We start from the raw sequence: 23,404 nt of genomic DNA, 5'->3' as shown, positions 1-23,404 counted from the left end.
CTGAATCAGGACCTTAATCCAAAAACAACATTTCCACTGCATTTCAGCTCTGCTACAAAAGGGCCAGATGACATCATGTCAGTGATTCTCTCGTTAACACAGGTGAGATTGCAGCAAAGAAGCCACCTCTTCAGGAAAAACATCAGGGACAGACTGATATTCTGCAAAAGGTACAGGGATTGGACTGCTGAGGACTGGGGTAAAGTTATTTTCTCTGATGAATCCCCTTTCAGATTGTTTGGGGCATCTGGAAAAATGCTTGTCCGGAAAAGGAAAGGTGAACGCTACTATCAGTCCTGTGTCATGCCAACAGTATAGCATCCAAAGCAGCAAACTTTGTGAAAACCAATACTTGTGCCATTCTCAAAACTTTTGGCCATGGCTGTACTGTCTAACTTTTGTCATGTCAACCTTTTTCCATGTTGACCTTTTGGTGTTGAACACATTAGTGTCAACCTTTTTATTGTCATCCATTTGTACCCAACCCCTCTTATGGAACCTCATTTTTTTTTATTAAGAAATTGGAAAGAAGTAAGATCTTGGTTGTTTTGGTTTTTATAAACCTATTAAGGTCTAGCTTCAATTAGGAGCGCAGCTTCAATTTGCCTTGAAGCAGTACCCGGGGCTATTCGATTGCAGTCCACGATAATGCTGCCCTTAATGCGGATTTCTCTTAAGTAGGGCTTTCTGCCCTTATTGCGACTGCCGTGACCGTGTTAACCCATAGCTCCGGATACTTATCCTGCAAACTGTGGGTTAACGCCTGTTAACAGCACGAAGGAAAGTGCTTGTAATTGAATAGCTCCAGGCGTAAAATTCAGAGGCTACATTCCTTTTCCTTGTGTGGTAAGATAACGATGCTAATTTAATTTAGCGATAAGAAAAACCAAAGGATAAATGATCCCTCAACCCTGGCTTCCCTCAGAGATCCACTCTTTAGGGATCAGTAGAGAAAAGGTGCAGTGTTTCTAGCACACGAGCCTATTACATATCACAAGAAAAAGAATGGGATGGAGCACATGGACAAATGACAGCTTAATCTTAAAAGGCTTTAGTGTATTTATCCCTTTCCGGGGGAGAAACCACTGTATTTTGCTCATAGGCTAAAATGCAGCATTGGCCAGCCTTTCTACAGAGACCAGTGTTCCATTAACAGATGGAGGTCTGCTAATGGAAGCTATGGAAGGAAAAATTTAAAAGCTGGTTTAAAATAAACATCATGATCGTATCGGAAGTCCATATTTAATAATACATTTGAAATGTAATGTAATTTTTTTTTTTGTGTGAGATGTGGCTCTGAATGGAATTGTTATCCTCCAGAAGTATGTATCTAGTGGTAGTTGCCAGGAGAGCCCTATAGGTGGCAGACCCTCAATCACAGAATCATGTAACCGCACTTGCATACATTGCTGTGAATTCCTTGGTTTGGTGAAAGACTGGGCACAAGCAGTTGGTTTGAGACCTGAGCAATCAAAGGTACAAGACATAGTTCTGTCAATACCAAGAGGGAATATTTTAGATAAATCCTGAGTTGTGTCCTCTCAAGTGGAACTAGAGGCACTATTGGCTCTCTTGGATGAGGCATTAATTTCCACTATTCCTGTGACACATTCATTCATTCCAAGATTTTCCTGGTAGAAGAAGTACAGAGGCTTCCAAACAGCACTCAATCTGGGGCAGCTCATTAATTTAATTTATGGAAGACATTTCTGTGTGGAGTCAGTACAGTTGACTCCATGCAATAGAAAGAGCAGGGTTTCCTTACTTGAATAGATCTACCAGATGCTTATCTCCACATTCTTCTTGTAGCTCAATATCTTCCTAATTTCTCAGATGAGACTGACTGTGCTGATGCACAATTCTGGCCATGCCGCTGTAGATTGCAGTGGATTGGGGAATGCTCCTATGCAACTTGACTTGGTCCAAGCATCTGTTTCACCGGGATGCACCAAATGCTTCACAACGCTGCACTGATTAATTTAATATGCAACTCTTGTATATCTGTGTGTGACAGAGTCTGAATCTTTATACGAAGTGCTACAGTGCAGCAACTCGCTCGCGCCAGGTGTCCTGCGCCGCAGGGTGGATTGCGGCTTAGTGGTTTTCTGAACACCAGATTGACCTCAAAATAAACCTATTCTGATACCAGGTCTTTATTCTGAGACTAGGGGGTCTATTTACTAAGCAGTGTTAGGGGACAGAGTGAAAAATAATAAGGTGCCAGCCAATCAGCTTCCAACTGTCATCTCACAGGCTGTGTTTGAAAAATGACAGTTGGGAGCTGATTGGCTGGTACCTTATCACTTTTCACTCTGTCTCCTAACACTGCTTACTAAATAGACCCCTTAGTCCTTGCATCAAACCTTTTGTGGAATCTTGGGATCCTAATCCTTAACATCTCATCCCTTCCAGTCTTTGCAGACTTTTTCTCAATTGAGTCACACTACTATCACATCTACCCATCTAGTGGGAGAACTGCATTCTCAATGGAGCATTTTTTTGAATATATAGAAGGGCAACATGGTGTTTCGGACTTTATTCAACGTTTATTACAAAATTAGTTTACATTTTTCATATCAATCAGTAACTTATACTGTACTTCCTTCTCATTGTCTGTCTGCAACCAACTAATTATGAAAAACCATTATGTCTAAAGCTGGCCACACACTAGACCAACTTTCATCCAATCATCCAACTAGTTGATTGGTTGGAATGAAAATCTGGTAAGGAATGGGAGTAAAGGATGATCAGCAATTTGCTCCTAAATGCCAGAAAACAGATGAAAATGGTTGTTCAGACAAGTTTGTTAAATGTTTGATCTAAACAATTTGTTCAAACAACAGTTTTTGTCCATTTTCCAGCATTTGGGAGCAAATTGCTGATTGTCATTTGCTTTCATACCTTACCAGATTTTCATTCCAACCAATCAACTAGTTGGCTGGTTGGACAGATAATCTTTAGATGTGTGGCCAGCTTAAGACTGAGCTGATCATCTTCCCACTCTCCCACATAATCTCACTTCCCACAATTTCTATATCTATTGACAGCACAACCATCTCCTCTAGCCCCCTTGTACGCTATCTTGGAATTATCCTTGACTCGTCCCTCTCATTCAAACCACACATTCAGTACCTCTCGGAGTCTTGCCGTCTCCATCTCAAAAATATTTCCAGGATCAGACCCTTTCTCACTCTGGAAGCTACTAAGACCTGCATCCACTCACTGGTAATCTCCATATTGGACTACTGTAACCTCCTCCTATCTGGCCTCCCTTACTTCCACCCCTCTCCACTCCAATCAGTCCTCAATGCTGCTGTTTGGCTCATCATCTTTTCAAAATGTTCTACATTTGCTCCCGTTCCTTACAAGCCCTCCACTGGCTCCTCTTCCCCTTGAGAACCCAATTCACGCTTCTCACACACTTGCAAATCCTTCACCCAGTCCTCTTCCATTTACATCTCTAACCTCATCTCCCTTCATACACCTGCCTACCCACTATCCACAGCTGCATATGCACACACTGTCGCACCTGCCAACTGATTGCTTCCTCCCTCCTGTCTTTTGTCCATTCTGCTCCCTACCTCTGAAATGCTCACCCTCTCTCTATCAGACTCTATAGCTCTCTATAAACCTTCAAACATGCTCTCAAGAGTCCAGACCCACTTCTTCATCAAAGCCTTCAAGCTCTCATCCTAACCCACTACTACATGATCCTTCCTCACTGACTACCCCATCTGTGTCACCCCTGTCTGTCTGCCCCTCCCCTTTTAGAATGTAAGCTCTCACGAGCAGGGCCCTCTTCCCTCATGTGCTTCTACTTCCCTTACTTATACTATCATTTACTCCTAACTCCCCACAACTGCACCTAACACTTGGTTGCTGACGCCTTACTGCTTTTTGTAGTGTTCCAATCGCTACTGCAGTCTATACACCCTGTCTGTCTTGCATGGTTTTGTACTGTATGGGTAGGTTTTGGCAAGCGACCAAAACAAAAAAGAAAAAAACTCTTTTTGGGGGCACTCTTATTCTGTTTAAATTTAAAATAGTTATATTTAATAGATATGCATTAAATATTGTATTTAAACATATATAAAAGACACACACAGCAAAAACAGAAAAACAACAGAAAAAATTGTCCTTATAAAGGGACAATAGGGTACAATTGCTTCTTATCAAGTGATAATGGGAAGATATCCCAGAGAAGCGATCCTTAATGGTTGGGCGAAAATATTTATTAACCACGCTGCGCAGATGCAGGTGTTGATGTAATATTAATAGGCACGAATAGTTAAATTATTGTGTATAATATATAACATAGTATTCACATGTAACCAAAAGAAAAAAGATGCATACCCAGACACCTAAGAAAAACACAGATTTAGTCTGAAAATGCAGTCACATTTTCATATGCTTTTCCACAGATAAAAATTGCAGGTTCAAAAGACAATATAGACCTGCCTGTATGTATATATCAAAATACTGTAGCTAGAATATCAGAGACCGACCCAAGGCATCTGACATGTAGTTGCCAGATATGTGCTTTAAACACATATAGTTGTAATACCAGATTTTCTGGTTTCAGCAATTTCAATGGTCGCAAATTCGCAATACCTTTTTAAATGCAGATTCCAAACACATTAGCAACATTCTTGATGGCCATCTAAACATTTGTCTATGATAGCACACTGTATCTGTTTAATAAGTCTGCAGTTTTTGGCAGTACCAGGTTTTCTGGTCTAGATAAGTAATCGTTGTGCCTTTAAATGCAAATTTTGTACATATTAACACTTCAGATGCAAATTTTGTCTATGATAGCACACTGTATCTCAGGTTTGAGAAGTCTGCAGTTTTTGGCAGTACCAGGTTTTCTGGTCTAGGTAAATAATCGCTGTACCTTTTTTAGATGGAAATTTTGTACACATTAGCAACACTTCAAATGCAAACTTTGTACACACTGACAACACTCCTGAAATTATCAATCTTTGGTAACAAGCTTGTGTCTCAGATTTTTGCAGTTTAAGCAGTGCCAGGTTTTTTTCTGGTCTTGATATTATCACATACAGCCTCCTGTGCACTGCCTAGGTCAGTGTTGGCTAACCTTGACACTCCAGCTGTTATGGAACTACATAACCCAGCATGCACTGCTACAGTTTTGCTATTAGGGCATGCTAAAACTGTGGCAGGGCATGCTGGGATATATAGTTCCACAACAGCTGGAGTGTCAAGGTTAGCCAACACTGGCCTAGGTCCTAGGCTATTTTCTCATGTGCAACCAATCGCAGGCTGTACATGCCTGATTAACAGCATAAAATTCCAATCGTCGCAATACCTTTAAATGCAAATTCCAAACACATTAGCTACATACTTGATGGTCATCTATACATTTGTCCATGATAGCACACTGTATCTCAGGTTTAATAAGTCTGCAGTTTTTGTCAGTACCAGGTTTTCTGATGGTAACAAGTTTGTATCTCAGATTTTTGCAGTTTAAGCACTGACCATTGAAATTGCTGAAACCAGAAAATCTGGTATTACAACTATATATGTTTAAAGAACATATCTGGCAACTACATGTCAGATGCCTTGGGTCTGTCTCTGATATTCTAGCTACAGTATTTTGATATATACATACAGGCAGGTCTATATTGTCTTTTGAACCTGCAATTTTTATATATCTGTGGAAAAGCATATGAAAATGTGACTGCATTTTCAGACTAAGGTCATCTGTGTTTTTCTTAGTGTCTGGGTATGCATCTCTTTTCTTTTGGTTACCTGTGAATACTATGTTATATATTATACACAATAATTTAACTATTTGTGCCTATTAATATTACATCAACACCTGCATCTGAGCAGCGTGGTCAATAAATATTTTCGCCCAACCATTAAGGATCGCTTCTCTGGGATATCTTCCCATTATCACTTGATAAGAAGCAATTGTACCCTATTGTCCCTTTTGTAAGGACAATTTTTTCTGTGTGTTTTTGCTATGTGTGTCTTTTATATGTTTAAGTACAATTTTTAATGCATATCTATTAAATATAACTATTTTAAATGTAAAATGAATAAGAGTGCCAGCAAAAAGAGGTTTTTTTCTTTTTTGTTTTGCTCGCTTGCCAAAACCTACCCATACAATCTATAAAGCTAAGCCCTGGGGAGCACCACCAACAATTAAAATTTATACAACCTGGTATTTCTCTACCTTAATTTCAGTTATGTTGGTATACTATATCAAAAATAATAAATGTTAATCATATTACTAAGTTTGGTGCAGGTATTCTTTTTTGCTTTGAGTTTGGTTTTGTACAGTTAATGACCGTTTTCTTGTCTGAGCATTTGCTTGTGTACTTTGTAAGGCGCTGTGGAACCCTTGTGGCGCCATATACATAAAGGATAATAATAATACCATTTCTACCGCAGGGTCCATAGGGGGTCCACAGGGTTGACCTTGGGGTATAGCTGGATCTGGATCCACGGGCACCACGCAGTTAAAGCTTTGCTGCTCCCAGGATGCACTTGGGTCCGTCCTCCTCTATACCCCGCCCCCGGCCACAGGCACCTCAGTTTTAGTTGGTGCCCGGCCGGAGTCGGGTCACCCTGTTGCAGTGGGGCTGTTTTTAGCAGCCCCTAAGCTTTATTTTTGAAGATAGAAGATTTTATTTTATTTTTTACTCTTCAGAGCGCTAGCATCAGACTGTCCAGCTGGACGTCCACGCTGCCGCTCCAACAACCCCGCTGGCGCTGCGACGCCAGTACTGATCTGGGGATCGCAGCGGGACCCCGGAGTCAGTACTAGCGTGGCTCCGGGACCTCCCACTGACTGCTGCCGGGCTCACGGGGATTCAGGTAAGCCGTGTGTAGCGCTGTCAGCGCTGCACGTGGGGGAAATGCAGTCTCTAGCCGCCGGTCTCTGGGGACAGACCGGCGGCGCTAGTAGCGGCGGCGGGCTCCCCCCTCTGCAGGCATACCCCGCGCGTCCGCTGGACCACCAGGGAATAATGGCTGGAGGGGAACCAGCGTCCCTGGGGTTAATCACTAGCCAGGGGAGGCAGCCTTCCCTGGTTTAGCGGCTCCTCCCCTCAGCTCAGCGCGCCTTCTCTCACGTGTGCTGGCGTCGCTGAGCTGTTCTTCATGCGGCCACTCCTCCTCAGAGCTCTCCGGCGGCCATCTTCAAGGCTGTAACGCAGACTCCCAGGCGGTGCATGGACCGGTCCCCCTGGGTACCTCTCCTCTGCAAAGGGACAGTGTACGCAGCGCTATAGCCCTCCCAGACACTGAATCTGGGAGGTTGATTGTAGCGGAAGGTGCGGTGAGTCAAATCCTTACTGCATTGTATGTGACTTTTGCTAGTGCTGCTGTCTGTGACTTATTTCTAACTTACTGTCAGCTTGTACCTATCCCTTTCCTTTTCCATACGGCCCGACAGGTGTGTGGGGGAAGGGCTTTTTTCTGTGGACCTCGCTTGTATAAATCAAGTATTTGCGAGGTCGGTCACATACAGTTGTGTGCTGCACACTTCCATATTGTGGGCTGTTTGTGTTGCATGCTGTGAGTGCGGAGGTGTTTTCACCATATTCCCTCTGGTGATACGTTTTCATTGAGCATTTCTGTATCATGTCTGATGAGGAGACTGAGCACTCCGGAGCTCCTGTGCTGTTTTCCTGCAGACGCTGTGCTGCTGGAGTTGATAGGAGGGATCTATCTCAGGATGGTCTGTGCGGGCGGTGCCAGATGGTGCCTGGCCCCTCTGTGCCCCCTATTTCACAGGATCCTCCTTGGGCGATGTTTTCCCAGGTGTTGGCATCTATTGTGGACCGTTTAGCGGTGCCGGCTGCGGTGCCTGTTAGGGCGTTGCCCCAGCCTAACATCCCCCATTCCCCGGGTATTCCGCATTTATTGCAGTCTCCCCCCGGGTCTCAAACCGTGGGTCCTTATGCGGGGGTGCCTGTGTATGTCCCCCCCCCCTGTGACTCAGCAGTCGATGGTGCCTTTTCAGGGTTATCCTCATGCTGCGCCTCCACCTTGGGTGGATGTACTCTCCAGCTCTGTGCAGAGTCTGGCGGCCTCATCCTCTGTTTTTGTGTTGCAGAGTGATTTGCCCCCTAAGGCGCCCAAGCGTCAGGTTGTGAGTTCTCTAACAGTGCAGCTGTCGGACTCGGATGTGTCTTCGGATGATGGAGAAGTTCATGAAGACACTGACTCTGACGCCGCGGCCCAGGAGATGGAGACTAAATCTTCCATTAATGTGCCGGCATTGGTTAGGGCGGTGCGCGCTATCCTTCATATAGAGGATGATGCACTGGCCCCTAAATCTAAGTACCCTAACTTTAAAAAAGCTAAGGTTACGTCGAGTGTCTTTCCCTTGTCTGACCAGTTGACGGATCATATGACGGGGGCCTGGCAGTTGCCCAGTAAGAGATTCCAACCACTAAAGAGGTTGGCATCGAATTATCCTTTTCCTGAAGCGCATTGCAGGAAGTGGGAAACTCCACCGGCTGTGGATTCCCACGTCACTCGCTTGATTAAGAGCGCTACGCTCCCATTACCGTCTATTTCCTCTTTGAAGGATCCCACAAACAGGAAGGTCGAGATATGTTTGAAATCCATTTACTCCCTTTCAGGGGCGGTGGCGCGCCCGTCCATGGCCATTTCATGGGTGGCTAAGGCCATTGAGAGCTGGGCTAACGCTTTGGACGATACTTTTCCAGAGGATGCTCCGGAGATCCAGAGAGCGTTAATTGGTCAAATGAGGGATGCCGCTTCCTATGTAGGGGAAGCTTTGTTGGATGCTAGTCTGCTGACCTCTAGGGTGTCGGCTGCAGCTGTGTCTGCTCGTCGGTCCTTGTGGCTGAGGTCTTGGCGAGCAGATGCGGACTCTAAAAGGAGTCTGGAGGCATTGCCTTTTAATGGTGAGTTGCTATTTGGTCCGGACTTGGACAAAATAGTGGATACCTTGGCTAAATCCAAGTCGGCCTTGGTTCCTTCGGGTTCAGTGCTGGCTAAGGTTCGGAGCTCCGCCTTTCGGTCCTTTCGGGTTCAGGTAAGGCCAAGGGTCAGTCTTCCCGAGACAATCGGCGACCAAGGCTGCACCCAAGCCCAAGAAGCAGGCATGGAGTGCTCGGCGCCCTTCTTCCAAGCAGGAGGATAAACCTGCTGCCTGATGGGACGGGCCTCTCTCTGGGGGACCCCAGAGTGGGAGGCCGACTTCTCCTATTCGCCCAGTGTTGGCACAATACCACCACGGATGCCTGGGTTCGAGAAGTAGTCTCTCAGGGGTACGACCTGTCTTCGGTTCAGGCCGCCCCGCCAGTTTTTCTGTATGAGTCCTTCTCTGGACAAGACCAAAGCTGTCCAGATTCAGGTAGCTATAGAATCCTTGCTACAAGCAGGGGTCATTGTTCCCGTTCCGCAGCCTCAGCGCGGGACGGGGTACTATTCTACTCTGTTTTTGGTGCAGAAACCCAATGGTTCTCATCGCCCTATCCTGAATTTGAAGTCTCTGAACAAATACTTCAGAGTTCCCAGGTTCAGGATGGAAACGTTACGTTCCATCATTCTGGTGATGGAACCCAGGGATTACATGGTCTCCCTCGATATCCAGGACACCTATCTCCATGTGCCCATAGCCACGGCTACGTGGGTGTTCACCAAGGTGATGGCAGTTATGGCTGCCCACCTTCGTGGTCAGGGTATACGGCTGTTGCCGTACCTGGACGATCATCTTCTGCTGGCAAGCTCCCCAGAGGTACTTCTTCGACATCTCCACCTGACCATTGCTTGTTTTCAAGCACACGGGTGGTTGATAAATTGGAAGAAGTCCTCTCTGATCCCATCACAACGGATGGTCCATCTGGGAGCACTTCTGGATTCTGGTCAACAAAGGATTTTCTTGACTCCGGAAACTGTGTCCTCCCTACGACTGAGGATACACAGTTGCCTGAGCAGTGGCAAAGTGTCGGTCCATTCAGCAATGAGAGTCCTGGGGTCCATGGTGTCGGCATTCGACATGGTGGAATTTGCCCAGTTCCATTCCAGGCCCCTGCAGGGGCAGATTCTATCGGAGTGGAACGGGTTACCTCACCGGATCCGATCCCAGATGCTGGTTTTGTCCCCGGAAGTGCGCCGGTCTCTGGCGTGGTGGCTTCAGTCAGCTCATCTCGTCCAGGGTCGCCTCTTTTGGATGCCGGACTGGGTTCTGTTTACGACAGATGCCAGTCTCCGGGGTTGGGAGGCAGTGACCGGCTCGTTGTCACTTCAGGGTCGTTGGTCCGCGGAAGAAGCTCTTCTTCCCATCAACATTCTGGAACTGCGGGCAGTTTATCGGGCCCTGCAGTCGTCCGGTCCCGCTCTTCACGGAAGTGCGGTTCAAGTGCAGTCCGACAACGCCACCACGGTGGCGTATATCAACCACCAAGGTCGGCAGAGATGTTGGAGGTGTCTCGCATCCTTGCTTGGGCGGAGTGTCACATTCCAGCGATCTCGGCAGTCTTCATTCCCGGAGTCCTCAATTGGGAGGCGGACTTCCTCAGCCGTCACGACGTGCATCCCGGGGAATGGACGCTTCACCCAGAGGTGTTTCAGCTACTCGTGGACAGGTGGGGGCTGCCGGAGCTGGACTTGATGGCCTCCCGTCACAATCACAAGTTGCCCGTTTACGGGTCAAGGACAAGAGACGCAGGCGCCAGTCTGGTAGACGCGCTGTCGGTGAAATGGACGTTTCACCTGGAGTATCTGTTTCCTCCGATATCCTTACTTCCTCGGGTTCTGCGGAAATTCAAGCAGGACGGCGGCACGCTCGTGCTGGTAGTTCCGGCGTGGCCCAGACGTCCTTGGTACTCCGATCTGAGGTGTCTCTCCATCGACGCTCCGTACCTTCTTCCTCAGCGTCGGGACCTGTTGTCTCAAGGGCCCTGCCTTTACCCGGATCTGGGTCGGCTGTCTTTGACGGCGTGGCTCTTGAGACAGCCGTCTTGAGGTCTAGGGGTTTCTCCGGTTCGGTCATTGGTACCATGCTTAGGGCATGCAAGCCTGTCTCCGCACGGATTTACCACAGGGTGTGGCGCACTTTCAGTGGTGTGAATCCAGAAACTATGATCCTCAGGTGTTCCGGGTTTCCAGAATCTTGGAGTTCCTTGAATCAGGTTTGGACCTCGGCTTATGCCTGGCCTCTCTGAAGGTTCATGTGTCTGCTTTGTCCGTGTGGTTTCAGCGACGGATTGCTACACTACCGGATGTTCACACCTTTTTCCAGGGTGTTCTCCGGATCCAGCCTCCCTTCGTGCCACCTGTGGCTCCTTGGGACTTGGCGGTGGTGCTACGGGTCTTGCAGGGTCCTCCTTTTGAGTCTCTTGAGGTGGTGGACCTCAAGTGGCTGACGTTCAAGACCGTTTTTTCTCCTAGCAATTGCTTCTGTCAGGAGGGTGTCAGAGTTGGGGGAGCTTTCCTGTCGCCCCCCTTTTCTGATTTTTCATCAGGACAGAGCGGTACTCCGCACTCGTCATGAGTTTTTGCCCAAAGTGGTCTCAAAGTTCCACATTAATCAGGAACTTGTTGTGCCAGCTTTTCAGTCACCTGATCTTTCAGCTGGTGAGGCTTCCTTAGATGTAGTCCGGGCACTTAGAATCTATGTGGATCGGACTGCTTCGGTTAGGAAGTCGGATTCTTTGTTTGTCCTCTTCACAAGAGGGGTTGGCCGGCCAACAAGCAAACGTTAGCCCGTTGGCTTCGTTCCGTTATTTGTGAGGCTTATGCACAGGAGGGTTTACCTGTGCCAGCCTCTGTTCAGGCTCATTCCACTCGTTCTGTGGGTCCCTCTTGGGCTGCTAGACGTGGCGCCTCCGCTGTTCAGCTGTGTAAGGCGGCCACTTGGTCTTCCATTCAATTGAGGTTCTATGCGTTTGACACCTTCGCCTCTCAGGATGCATCCTTTGGGCGCCGGGTACTCCTTTCAGCACAGGAGCGTCCCCGCCCTTAGTTGAACTGCTTTGGGACATCCCCAAGGTCAACCCTGTTGTCCCCCTATGGACCCTGAAGTAGAAAACAAGAGATATGGTAAGAACTTACCTTTGTTATCTCTGTTTCTACGAAGTCCATAGGGTCCACAGGGCGCCCGCCCTGACACACCTGGCTTCAAATGGGCTGTGTGGCTGGTCACCGGTTTTCCGTCTCCCATTTCTGTGAGAATGGTTTCTTGTGTGTTCCAGTCTTCCTTCTCTCTGTTTAGTCTCCTCCTCCGGCCTTAGCTGCTTACCAACTGAGGTGCCTGTGGCCGGGGGCGGGGTATAGAGGAGGACTGACCCAAGTGCATCCTGGGAGCAGCAAAGCTTTAACTGCGTGGTGCCCGTGGATCCAGATCCAGCTATACCCCAAGGTCAACCTTGTGGACCCTATGGACTTCGTAGAAACAGAGATAACAAAGGTAAGTTCTTACCATATCTCTTGTTTTATCTTGTCATGGCAACTTCTTTGTACAGATGTGTTCTCCTACATCTATCCTCAGTATGCCACGAAACGTGACATGCGATGCGACTAGGACGCACTAGGAGACTGTGCTGAATAATTTGATATGTGACACTTGTATATCTGTGTGCGACTGAGACTGTAAATGGAACTTGGCGTGGAAAAAACCCGTGGCTGCTGCACTGTAACACTTCACATGCTGATTCAGATACTCAGTCTCACACCGATATACAAGTGTCACATATCAAGTTAATCTGCACAGTCCCCTGGTGCGTCCTAGTCACATGGCATTGCGACTTATATGCATTTTTGGGCAAAAAGATGGCCAGCTCCAGCAGAGTCTCTACGGGACCTGGCGCGTGCCGAGAAGGGCTGTTGGCACGACTGCAGCAAAGATGTGCAAGGACACGTCTGTACCTTTCTTACAGAATTAAAGCGTTAAGAAAGTTGGATAATTATTTTCCTTCCTGCAGACAGAGCCTTGTCAAGGACATGCTCTATCCAAAGATACTCTTGCAAGATGGATGAAGGTGGTTGTTGTAGGCTTGCAAGAGTTGAGCTGCCAGAAGTGCTATGTGTGCGTTCTACAAAAGCGGTGGCAGCCTCGTGGACATGCATTGCCCAGGCTTCGGACTATTTGTGCGAAGCAGCAGGGTGCTTATCTCTTCATACCTCTACTGCAGATGCTTCATTTTGAAGGAATATCTTTCAAAAGTTATTCAATAATGTATTTTTGTTGCAAATATTTGCACTTCTAATATTTGCACTTATACAGTTAATGATAAGTTACACCCCGTCACCGGTCTGGTTAAAGTAGTGCTTGGATATGTTTCCATCCCTACTCTGCTGGATAAGGCATTAGCCCATTTGTGGATGGTTGCCATGGAGTATTTCAAGGAAAATAAATGAACATCAGTAATTTGACAATCTATAAACCAACTTGTATCTAAGGTTTAGTGGTCTCTTAATTTCAGTTGAGCAAAGATTACAGTGACTGCAGAACACCTCTTAAATAAAATAAAGGAATGGATATGCCACCTAATACCCCTACATAAACTGACGTGTGTAAGTATGTGTACATATACTGTACAGTGGGTGGCATTTTATGTGCGATGTAAAGCATCTCTTAAGAGTACAGTCGGGTTGTTCATTGAGTACCTATTTGTCAGGACCTAAACACCTTTTATGTGGGTCTTGCATTAAAAATAAAATACTGTTGGATAGTGTCTGGATTAGCAAAGTGTCTAAATGTTTGTTAGACAAAGTAATCATGTGCCCTCCCCACCCCTTTGATTTTGTGAATGCTTGTGTAGTCTTCAAACAATTTTCATTGTATAAATTATTCAGGGACATGCAGTCATGGTAGACAGGGGAGGCAGAGCCTCCCCTGTCATACTCCCCTACCATATCATACTCCCTGTCATACTCCAGAGTTTTGATCTAAAAATTTTTTTTTATACAAGTGTGCCTCCCCAGCCATTGACCTCACCGCTGAAATTTTTATGCTGGGTATAGATCCAACATATAGTTTAAAGGTTCTATGCTTTAAATGTATTTTTACTTGTTCTTGAGTGCAGTTTAATAAATTGTTGTCCACTTCACATTTTGGTGTGTTATTTAATTTTTATAGTGTATCTTTTTTTTAACATATGCCCAAAGCATGTAATTAAATCTTGTATTTCTTCTCTTTAGAGCCTGGATTTTAATGTGGAAGAACAAGTGAATCTCCTGGAGCTCACCACTGCTTTAGACAATGAGTTAATTGCAACAAAAAACAGAATGCACCTTGCAGCATTGTCATCTTATAAGCATGAACTGCATCACCAGTAGTAAGTTCCCCTTTTATATATTTTATGGCCCAGACATAGAGGTATTTCTCAACTTGATTTTGTTTTTGGCTAGTATCTGATCACCTTTATAGTGTTCAAAGTTTAACGCTAAGATATCCTAAAGCTGGCCACACACTAGACCAACTTTCATCCAACCATCCAACTAGTTGATTGGTTGGAATGAAAATCTGGTAAGGTATGAAAGCAAATGAGAAATCAGCAATTTGCTCCTTAACGCTGGAAAATGGACAAAAACTGTTTGAACAAATTGTTTAGATCACAGGTTCTCAAACTCTGTTCTCAGGGCCCCAAACGGTGCATGTTTTCCAGGTCTCCTCACAGAATTACAAATTAAATAATTATGTCCACCTGTGGATAGTTTAAAATGTGTCAGTGAGTAATGAGTACACCTGTGCACCTGCTGGATGACCTGGAAAACGTGAACTGTGTGGGGTCCTGAGGACCGAGTTTGAGAACCACTGGTTTAGATCAAACTTGTCTGACGACCATTTTCATCTGTTTTCTGGCATTTGGGAGCAAATTGCTGATTGTCAGTTACTCCCATTCCTTACCAGATTTTCATTCCAACCAATCAACTAGTTGGATGGTTGGATGCAAGTTGGTCTAGTGTGTGGCCAGCTTTAGTCTTGAAGTGGGCAAGGATAGACCTAGCCTATGCTACCTTTTAGGCAAAGCTGTACAGCCAGCTAGGGTACCATGCCACCCTCCAGCTGCTGCTGAACTACAAATTCCAGCATGGATTACAACAGTTTCATCGTGGCCAAATAGCAAAACTGTAGCAGGGCATGCTTGGATGTGTGGTTCTACAACAGCTGGGGAGCCGCTTATTGCCCGCCCCTAGTTTATAGGGAGCCTCAAACACTGAATGAGTGACCTAATGTCACTCATTCAGTGCTGTGCTGTCTTAGGGGCGCCTTACCTGTGAAGTTGCTGCAGCTCTGTGTCCGTAATTGGCTGTGTGTGGTGCTGGGATAGGATGCCACAGTCGGTCTGGTGGGCAGAAGACTCTGCTGTCCAAATTGCCACGGTCAGCAGTGCAGTGGGGGGTGTGGAGGCAGCACTTGAGGAGGGCGATTGAAGCTTCTGAGGGAGGGGTGTCTATAGACATCCTACCAACACAGTATAGAACAGCCTGTATCCAATCAGATCTGAAAATTCCCAAATGACATTATTTGAGGAAATGAATTAAATAATAGACTGCATGCGACTGGAGCAGTGTGATAATATTGGACTGACTTGCCAACAAACGGGTGATCGGCCTTATTTATTGCATAAGTGCTGGAATGAACGTTTCTGCATTTCGACGATAAAACAGAAAAAAAAAAAAAAAAAAAGAGCCACAAAAGCACTCCTTCAATTATCTGATCAGTCAGACTTACCAGAAGATATCGGATAAAAGGTCCCGATATCGTGCAGTGTGTACGCAATCACGATAATCTGGACCATATTTCCTATGATTTTTACCTCATCATCCTTGTGGGTAGACATATACAAATTATCGTTCCATTAGCTAAAAAATCTGCAGAGTTCTTATTTAAATTGTATAGTGCGTAGCACAGATATCAGGACCTTTTCATTTGCAGAAAAATCTTTCCGATTGTCTGTTTGACAAATCGCATAGTGTGTAGCTAGCTTTAGAGTATATGGAGGGAGCAGAATCTCCAGTAATGCTCTATAGCACAGGTTCTCATACTCTGTCCTCAGGACCCCAAACAGTGCATGTTTTCCAGGTCTCCTCACAGAATCGCAAGTGAAATAATTAGCTCCACCTGTGGATCTTTTAAAATGTCAGTGAGTAATGAAAACACCTGTGCACCTGCTGGGTGACCTGCAAAACATGAACTGTGTGGGGTCCTGAGGACCGAGTTTGAGAACCACTGCTCTATAGTAACGTGAGGCTCATATCAAACTGGTGCAGCAGGATTGGTGTCAAATGCACCTCTCTATATAAAACAAAGTATATGAATCCAAAAGTAAATTAGAAACAATTTAGTATGTACCTAATAAATTCAGTTAATTGTTCTTTAGACTTAAATCAAAAAAGATTTGTATTAATATGATTTTTTTTTTTTTGTTAATTTCAACCAAGTTTGCAAAATGGTGGTACAGTATGGTCGAAGTTTACATTAAAAAATAAGACTCCAGCTGAATTTGGGATATTGTTTACTGCAATGCTCTGATGTCCCAGCTCTTTTGTAGAAGATAGTCAGCACAAGAGCAATGGCAAGCCTTCTGGCTATGAATATTAATTAGCTGTCATGGCTTGCTGTGCCTCCTTTGGAATAGTCATGTGCTGTAATTCTTTTTTAATTGCTAGTACTTCCTATTTTGTGCAGTCCTTGGAGTGCAATTTTCCATAAGCCCATTTCAAACAATATCTCTCCTTTTCACTTCTATTCCATTTGTCTGTCATATAATGGAAAATGATGTTCACAAATAGTACAAAATTAACTGTAGTGACCATTTGTAAATGTCTCTATTTTTACCTTGAAAAGCTTCACATGTTGTAGAAGACATTATTCCAGCTTTGCTCCTTTTAAAATACATAAATAAATACACCTCCAAATATAGTTCTGAAAAGAGACACCATGGTGATGTTGGGATGTGACTCAGTTCATGGATGATGCAACAAATCAATCTATATAAAAACAAAAGTCCTGTCTCACGGACTCCTCAACGTTCGGTCCAAACCCCTGGACCTAGAGACATGACCTAAGCACCCACTAAGCAGGGATTTTTTTCGACTCCTAAGGGGCTGAAAAGGGGTAAAATGTTTCCTATGATGATTGGGTGACAAAGCAACATGGCGCTAGTGCTGCGGGACTGTAAGATCATTGTCTGGGACAAGGGGTGGGGCTGCAGCGCATTCTAATATTCAAATACAGAAGCCACACCAACTGCCAGTGATGTTTGCAGCAGTTGGGGTGACAGTTGGTGTGACTCCCCTATTTGAATATTAGACTGCGCTGTAGCCCCACCTCTAGAGCCGCCACTGCTAAGGACTTAATACTTTGACTTCACTTGATTTGTATTTGGATATTGAAAACCGGCCTTACTTCACTTGAGTTGCGATTTTGATTTCGAACATGGCAATTGAGTTTTTGAATGTTAATGGGGAGATGGTGCCTCACACCGTTGTCCCCATCACAGGAGACGGAGCCTGCCTGTGCCAGTCCCTCTCCTATCTCATGTATGACACTCGGCTAATGGCTACCCAGGTGAAACTGGGCACATGAGCCAGTATTACATATTAATACAATTGAGTGGGAGGGTATGTATATTTAAAAGATTTCAATCCCTTTATGTATAATCTGATGACCTATTTGGCTGGTTACTTTTTTTTTTTTTCCCCTCTTTCATGCGAATCACAAAAAACTGGGCCATAGAGGTCCCGCATCAAGGGAGGCCCCTCCTGAGAGGTTGCCACAACTGTTTTCCTCTTCATTGGTACTATGACCTGCACAGGAGGAGTGAGTGCAGTGGTGCCAGTACCATGGAGGAGACAGATCATGCTACCTGTTAGGTTGGGCTTCCTTGGATGTGGGGCCCTGGGCAAAGGTGCTATCTCCACCTATCACATTCTCCTTGTTGGTCCAACACATTGACAAGCCCACAAATTGTGAGCTGCCTGGCACTACAGTTCTGGGATTCGGTTGATCCCTGACAATTTTCTGTTTAAAAGGAAGAAGAATCTTACTGTTTCCTTCCGATCAATTGGAAAACCTTTTATGCGAAGCGTAGAACAAGCCTGATTGTAGGTTTAAGGTCTCCCTCAGGTTGCTGTTCCTTTTATCCTGTCCTTAGTGAGGATATGATGACATGGTATTAATTGCACAAGGTATATGCACCCATAGGTTGCCAACCTAAGGCCCTGATTCAGAGTTGGGAATAGATTAATGCTGGGTACACACTAGACAATATGTCGTCCGATGCAGCAGATGGAAGCGACATATTGGGCAGATCGTCCAGTGTGCACCGACTATGTCGCTGATGATGCGCGCTCCTGCGCATTGTCAGCGATATCCTCCGTCGGCCCTACATGCAGGTCCGATGGAGGATATTGTTGGTGAGGGCCATGCTGCCGAATGCAGCATGGCCCCCGCCGTCACTTTGTTGCTGCCAGCATCAGCAAGTGTGTGCACTTACCGATGCCGGCACCCCTGCTAAAGATGTCCGGTACACTAGACATTGTCTAGTGTGTACCTGGCTTAAGAAAGAGCAAGTAACTGTGCATCTTGGTCAAAACCATGCTACATGGCAGGTGGGGCAGGTTTAAAATGTGCAGAGAGATTTAGATTTGGAAGGGGTGTGTCAAACTGAAATCTAAATTGCAGTGTAAAAATAAAGCTGTCCAGCATTTGTGGGTTACATGCAAAAGCAGCCAGTATTTATCCCACATGCAAAAAAAGTATGTATTTGCACCCCTTCGTGTTGCAACATGGTTTGTCCAGACTTGTGTGCCCAACTTCTTTAGCGACGTGAGCCGGCATCAGCAAGTGCATACACACATGCCGGCATTGACTGAGTGACGACGGGTGCCATGCTGTGACATAGAGGGTACACACTAGACGATGTGCCCGATAGGTTGCTCTGATCCGCTGTATCGAACAACCTATCATTTAGTGTGTACCCAGCATTACTCTAGTCCCAATGCTGAATCAAGCCCTAAGATCGCTGCCAGCCTGTTTAAGAATGCTGCTACCTTAAGGGTGGCTTCAATATCCTTTTCTGCGCTATACCTTAAAATGGGTTTGCTCAATGGCTGGGGCCTTCCGTAGATCCATCTTCGTTTTGGCTTTGATCAGTAAGGTAGTGTAAAGGTGTTGTGAGCAATTGGAGGGTTTGAAATTTAGTACAAACTGGTTAGATTTGACCATTCTGGTGGAGAACGAGGCCTCTAATTATCTGGGAGATGCCACCATTAATGTGGGGTAAAAGGCCTCTGGAGTCCCTGTCTTTCTCAGGAGGTTTTGTTTGATACTGAAATACATTGTTTCTCGGTCTATAGGCAAGTTCCATTTCCCTGTTAAAGAGCTCTTCTTTTATGTCCTTCAGGGAATATGAGGAGTCAGACCTCTAGAAGATAACCCTCAGCTCTTTGTGGAGGTTAACATAGAAAACATCAGACATGGGCAGCTAATATTTGTTTTACTGGAAACCATTGAGCCTTTGGTATCCTTTTAGAAAGCATTGGTTCTGTCCCAGAAGAGCAGAAAGATTAACATTTTACTCAAACCTCTTATTGGTACTAAAATGGATGGATCTTTTCAAACCAACCTAAAGGTGAAATACTTGAACATTCAGTAGACAAGTTCATGATTGAGTTCTTGATGTGTCATCAGTAGCAGGGGGACTTTTATAATGTTCATGGACATTGAGCACACATACTTGTTCATATGAGAGCAATACCAGACTTGCTTTACTGCCTCACCGTTTGACAGTGCTGAGGTGTTCAACAAGATCATATGAGTGATGGCTGTCTTGCTGCGATCCAGGGAGTGATGGTCATTCCCTGTCTGGAAGATCTGCTGATTAAAATGGGCTCCCCCTTGCTGCAAACGCATTGTTTGGGAGAATGACACAGGCCTTAGAATCTCATTCTTGATTATCAACTGCAAGAAATTTAACCTGTCTTCCTCCCAACAAATTGTCTTCCTGAGACTGCTGCTACATATGTCAGCAGAGAGTGTTCTTGCTATAGAAAGCATACTGTCTTTACCACGGCTCTTAGCTTACAGACTGGTGTCTGACTGTTTTTGCATGAAAGTCGTAAGCAACCTGATCTGCACTCTAAGCAGAGAATGCCTATACTTGCAAGGAACTGCCAAAATTATTCCGTCATCACGGAGGCACCAGGAGTGTCCTGTCCTTGAGTGGAATCATGCGATGAACAGAGCTAATTATTCCAGCCATCACAATGGTGGTCATCCCAGTTGTGGATAACTGAGAAGATCTTCTCAACAGGTAGGCTCTTTACCCAGGGAAATCGTCACTTTATTTGGCAGACGGGGGTATGAGAATTAGCTCCTTGAAGGTTCAGATTTCTGTCTTAAGACTAGGGATGTGCGCCGGACCATTTTTGTCGGATTTGGATTTGGTTCTAATTCGTCGTACGGATTTGGATTTGCCAAACTGCGGTGACTGGATTTGGATTTTTTTACAAAAATTGACAAAAAAAGCTAAAATCTCATAAATTGGTCTTTTTTTTTCTTCCTAGAGTATTATTAACATCAATAACATTAATTTCCAATCAATTTAGACCACCTCACAGCTTATAATATTGTTTTCAACATTATTGGCCAAAGGTTGCAGTGAGCTGACTGGTTACCAAGCGACAAAGCAGCGACACAACGACACAGACACCACAGTATAAAGCACATCTATGACACATTGCCTCACAGCAGTGGCAGAAATGAAAAGTAGTGCACCCACCCAGTGGGGTACGGCCAGCAGAGTCGCAGTACTAGTTTACATAGTGGGGCTACGGCCCAAGGAGTCACAGTGCACAATCTTATTCACATTACACCGCACATGGGGCCTGATTCACATTACACCATAAAGTAGTGTCTCTTATTTGTTACGACACAAAGTAGTGCCCCTTTTACACAATGCCCACAGTAGTGCCCCTTTTACACAATGCCCACAGTAGTGCCCCTTTTACACAATGCCCACAGTAGTGGTGTCCCTTACACAATGCCCCCAGCAGTGGTGCCCCTATGCAGTCCCCTTAGTAAAGGGTCCCCTATGCAGCCCCCCCCCAGTAGCAGCCCCCCCCAGTAGTATGCCCCCCCCCCAGTAGTATGGTCCCCCCAGTAGCAGGCCCCTCAGTAGCAGGCCCCTACCAGTAGTATGGCCCCCCCACACCCTCAGTAGCAGGCACCCCCAGTAGCAGACCCCCCCCAGTAGCGCCCCTGACCCTTACACAAGTACAAAAAATAAAAATAAAAACTTACCTGTATCCCCGCTCCCACGCCGTCCGCTCTGCTGTCACGCGCTGAGGCGGGAGCCGGAAGACGGAGCTCATGTGTGAGCTCCAGCCGTCTCCCTCCGTGCAGCAGCCAATGAGAGTCTGTGTGACTCTCATTGGCTGCTGTAACAAACACACAGCTGCCGCTGGCGGCTGTGTGTTTGTGTCTGTGTAGGGCAGAGCGCTATCACAGCGCTCTGCCCTATACAATAGGAGCCCTGATGTCGGATTCTCTAGTGAGAATCCGACATCAGGCAGCCGCCGTTCGGCCCCGAACGGGGATCCGAGTCAGGCGGTGAACAGGGTTCGGGTGGACTCTGATCCCCAATGTTCGGAGCGGTTCGGATTCCACAGAATCCGAACCGCTCATCTCTACTTAAGACTAGACGATATTTTACATGATTCGTCCGATTACGATGCATTGGAACGATTGTGTAAAATATGTCCAAATTGTGAGTGTCCACTCCCGATCACGATGCCAATGTGCGTACCCGCGGGTCGTACATAGCATCTTCAGATCTTGCCTACAACAGGCAAGAACTGCCAATCTTGTACACAGCGCACTGGAAATCGTTAAGGACGCACAATAGATCGTTGGTCAGATTGGACATTTTTTTTAGAATCATATCATGTCCTGGAGTGCCGGGGAGAGTTCAAGGGAAATCGCTCACGATATCGCATCGTGAGCACATCGTATAGTGTGTACGCACCTTTAGGCTTTCTTTATGAGGGAAATGCTTTTTTTATTGGCCTCCTTACAGAGAGTGATACATGTGCAGGATCCATACATCCTTCCCCAGTAATGCTTTGGGATCTAAACTGCTAATATGGGTATACCTTCACTTGGGAACAACTGTGCGACAACTCCAAAGATTCCAGTGTCCCCTTGGAAAGAAGATGGGATTTTTATGCTTGCATTAAATCTTTTCTTTTAGTCCACTGGGTAATACTTTACGACCATCCATTAAGCTCTTGTTTCTGTTATTTTGTACTTCACTGTTCTCCTTGTTAGGGTTCTCTTTTTCTATTTTGTTGTTGGAAAGCCTTGTTCTCCCTTCTCTCTCGTTCTGTACTCTTGGTTATATCCTTAGAGCTTTGTTGGAAAACATACTGAAGTCCTGGCAGCCTATGGAGGTGCTTAAAGTTTGAGGGAGATTTAATGTGCCCAACCTACAGTACTCTATATACCCCAGTGTTTCCAGTTTCCCCCAATTGCCTAAGAAAAGTATTTAACAGAATAAAATTGACATTGGTGTTTTAAATTCAATGTACTTTTCTTGGTGCTCTAAGTGAATGGATGGATGTCTGCAACATTTAAGACACTTATAAGACACTCCACTCCTGTAATCTAGCACACCCCTTCTTGCAATAGAAATTATGCCCAGTGAAATTTGGGATGGGGTAAATGATGGATATTGCATAAGGCTCTACATTTAGCCAGTGTAGCCATGATGTTGTGCTTGGCAAACAATTAAATGTAGTTCTCTTTTGAAGTATTTACAAAGTAATGAAATCCTATAGGCAACTAAACATTTTATATACAACAGTTTTAATGTCCTTCCGTGTGAATGTTATTTAAAGGGACGCAAAATAGTTTTTCAGTTACGTTTTTGGTGTGAAACGCATGTAACATACATACAGGACAAAATTGTCCCATACTTTAAAGAAGTGCCATGGAACATATGTATTTACTTTAAAAGCTTGCCTTAGATTTTATAGTTAGAATAGAAGGAAAGGAATCTGGGGAAAGCTTCTGCACCAGTAAATATTTATTTAAAAATAAGTGTGAAACCCCAATATAAAGAGTAATAAATTCAATATTTATGCGACGCCTGGGGCGTGCTGCCAAGGACAAGATACAACATGGAAGAAAAAATAAAAAAGAAGACAGAAATGTCCCTTGGTTGGCGCACTAACAAAAAATGTGATAAAATTTAACTTTTATTAAACAATATGAAAATTGTATATATAATAATCTCTCCAGTGAAATAGAAAAAATGAAAAAACGTCTGTGTGTTAATTATTGAAATTAATAGTGTTATTGGTACACCTGCGCGTGTAATGGCGACACAAAAATGGATATTAATAAATAGAAAATCTCTCACAAATAAGTCATAGAATATATGCA

General features: G+C 45.1%; 1 protein-coding gene across 4 annotated transcripts in view; it reads left to right on the top strand.

Moving 5' to 3' along the window:
* Positions 1-23,404, top strand: part of NINL (ninein like) — a 172,109-nt gene that overhangs the window by 83,658 nt on the left and 65,047 nt on the right. For all 4 annotated transcript variants that reach the window (XM_088477366.1, XM_088477369.1, XM_088477368.1 and 1 more), the window contains one exon: positions 14,152-14,288. In XM_088477366.1, coding sequence (XP_088333492.1) covers positions 14,152-14,288 — 137 coding nt within the window. The remainder of the gene's footprint in view (positions 1-14,151; positions 14,289-23,404) is intronic.

The sequence above is a fragment of the Taudactylus pleione genome, unplaced genomic scaffold (genome assembly GCF_031769625.1).
Source record: "Taudactylus pleione unplaced genomic scaffold, aTauple2 ptg000201l, whole genome shotgun sequence".
In the NCBI taxonomy this organism is placed as follows: domain Eukaryota; kingdom Metazoa; phylum Chordata; class Amphibia; order Anura; family Myobatrachidae; genus Taudactylus; species Taudactylus pleione.
Note: the sequence above shows the minus strand (reverse complement) of the source record. Positions and strands in the feature narration are given on the sequence as shown.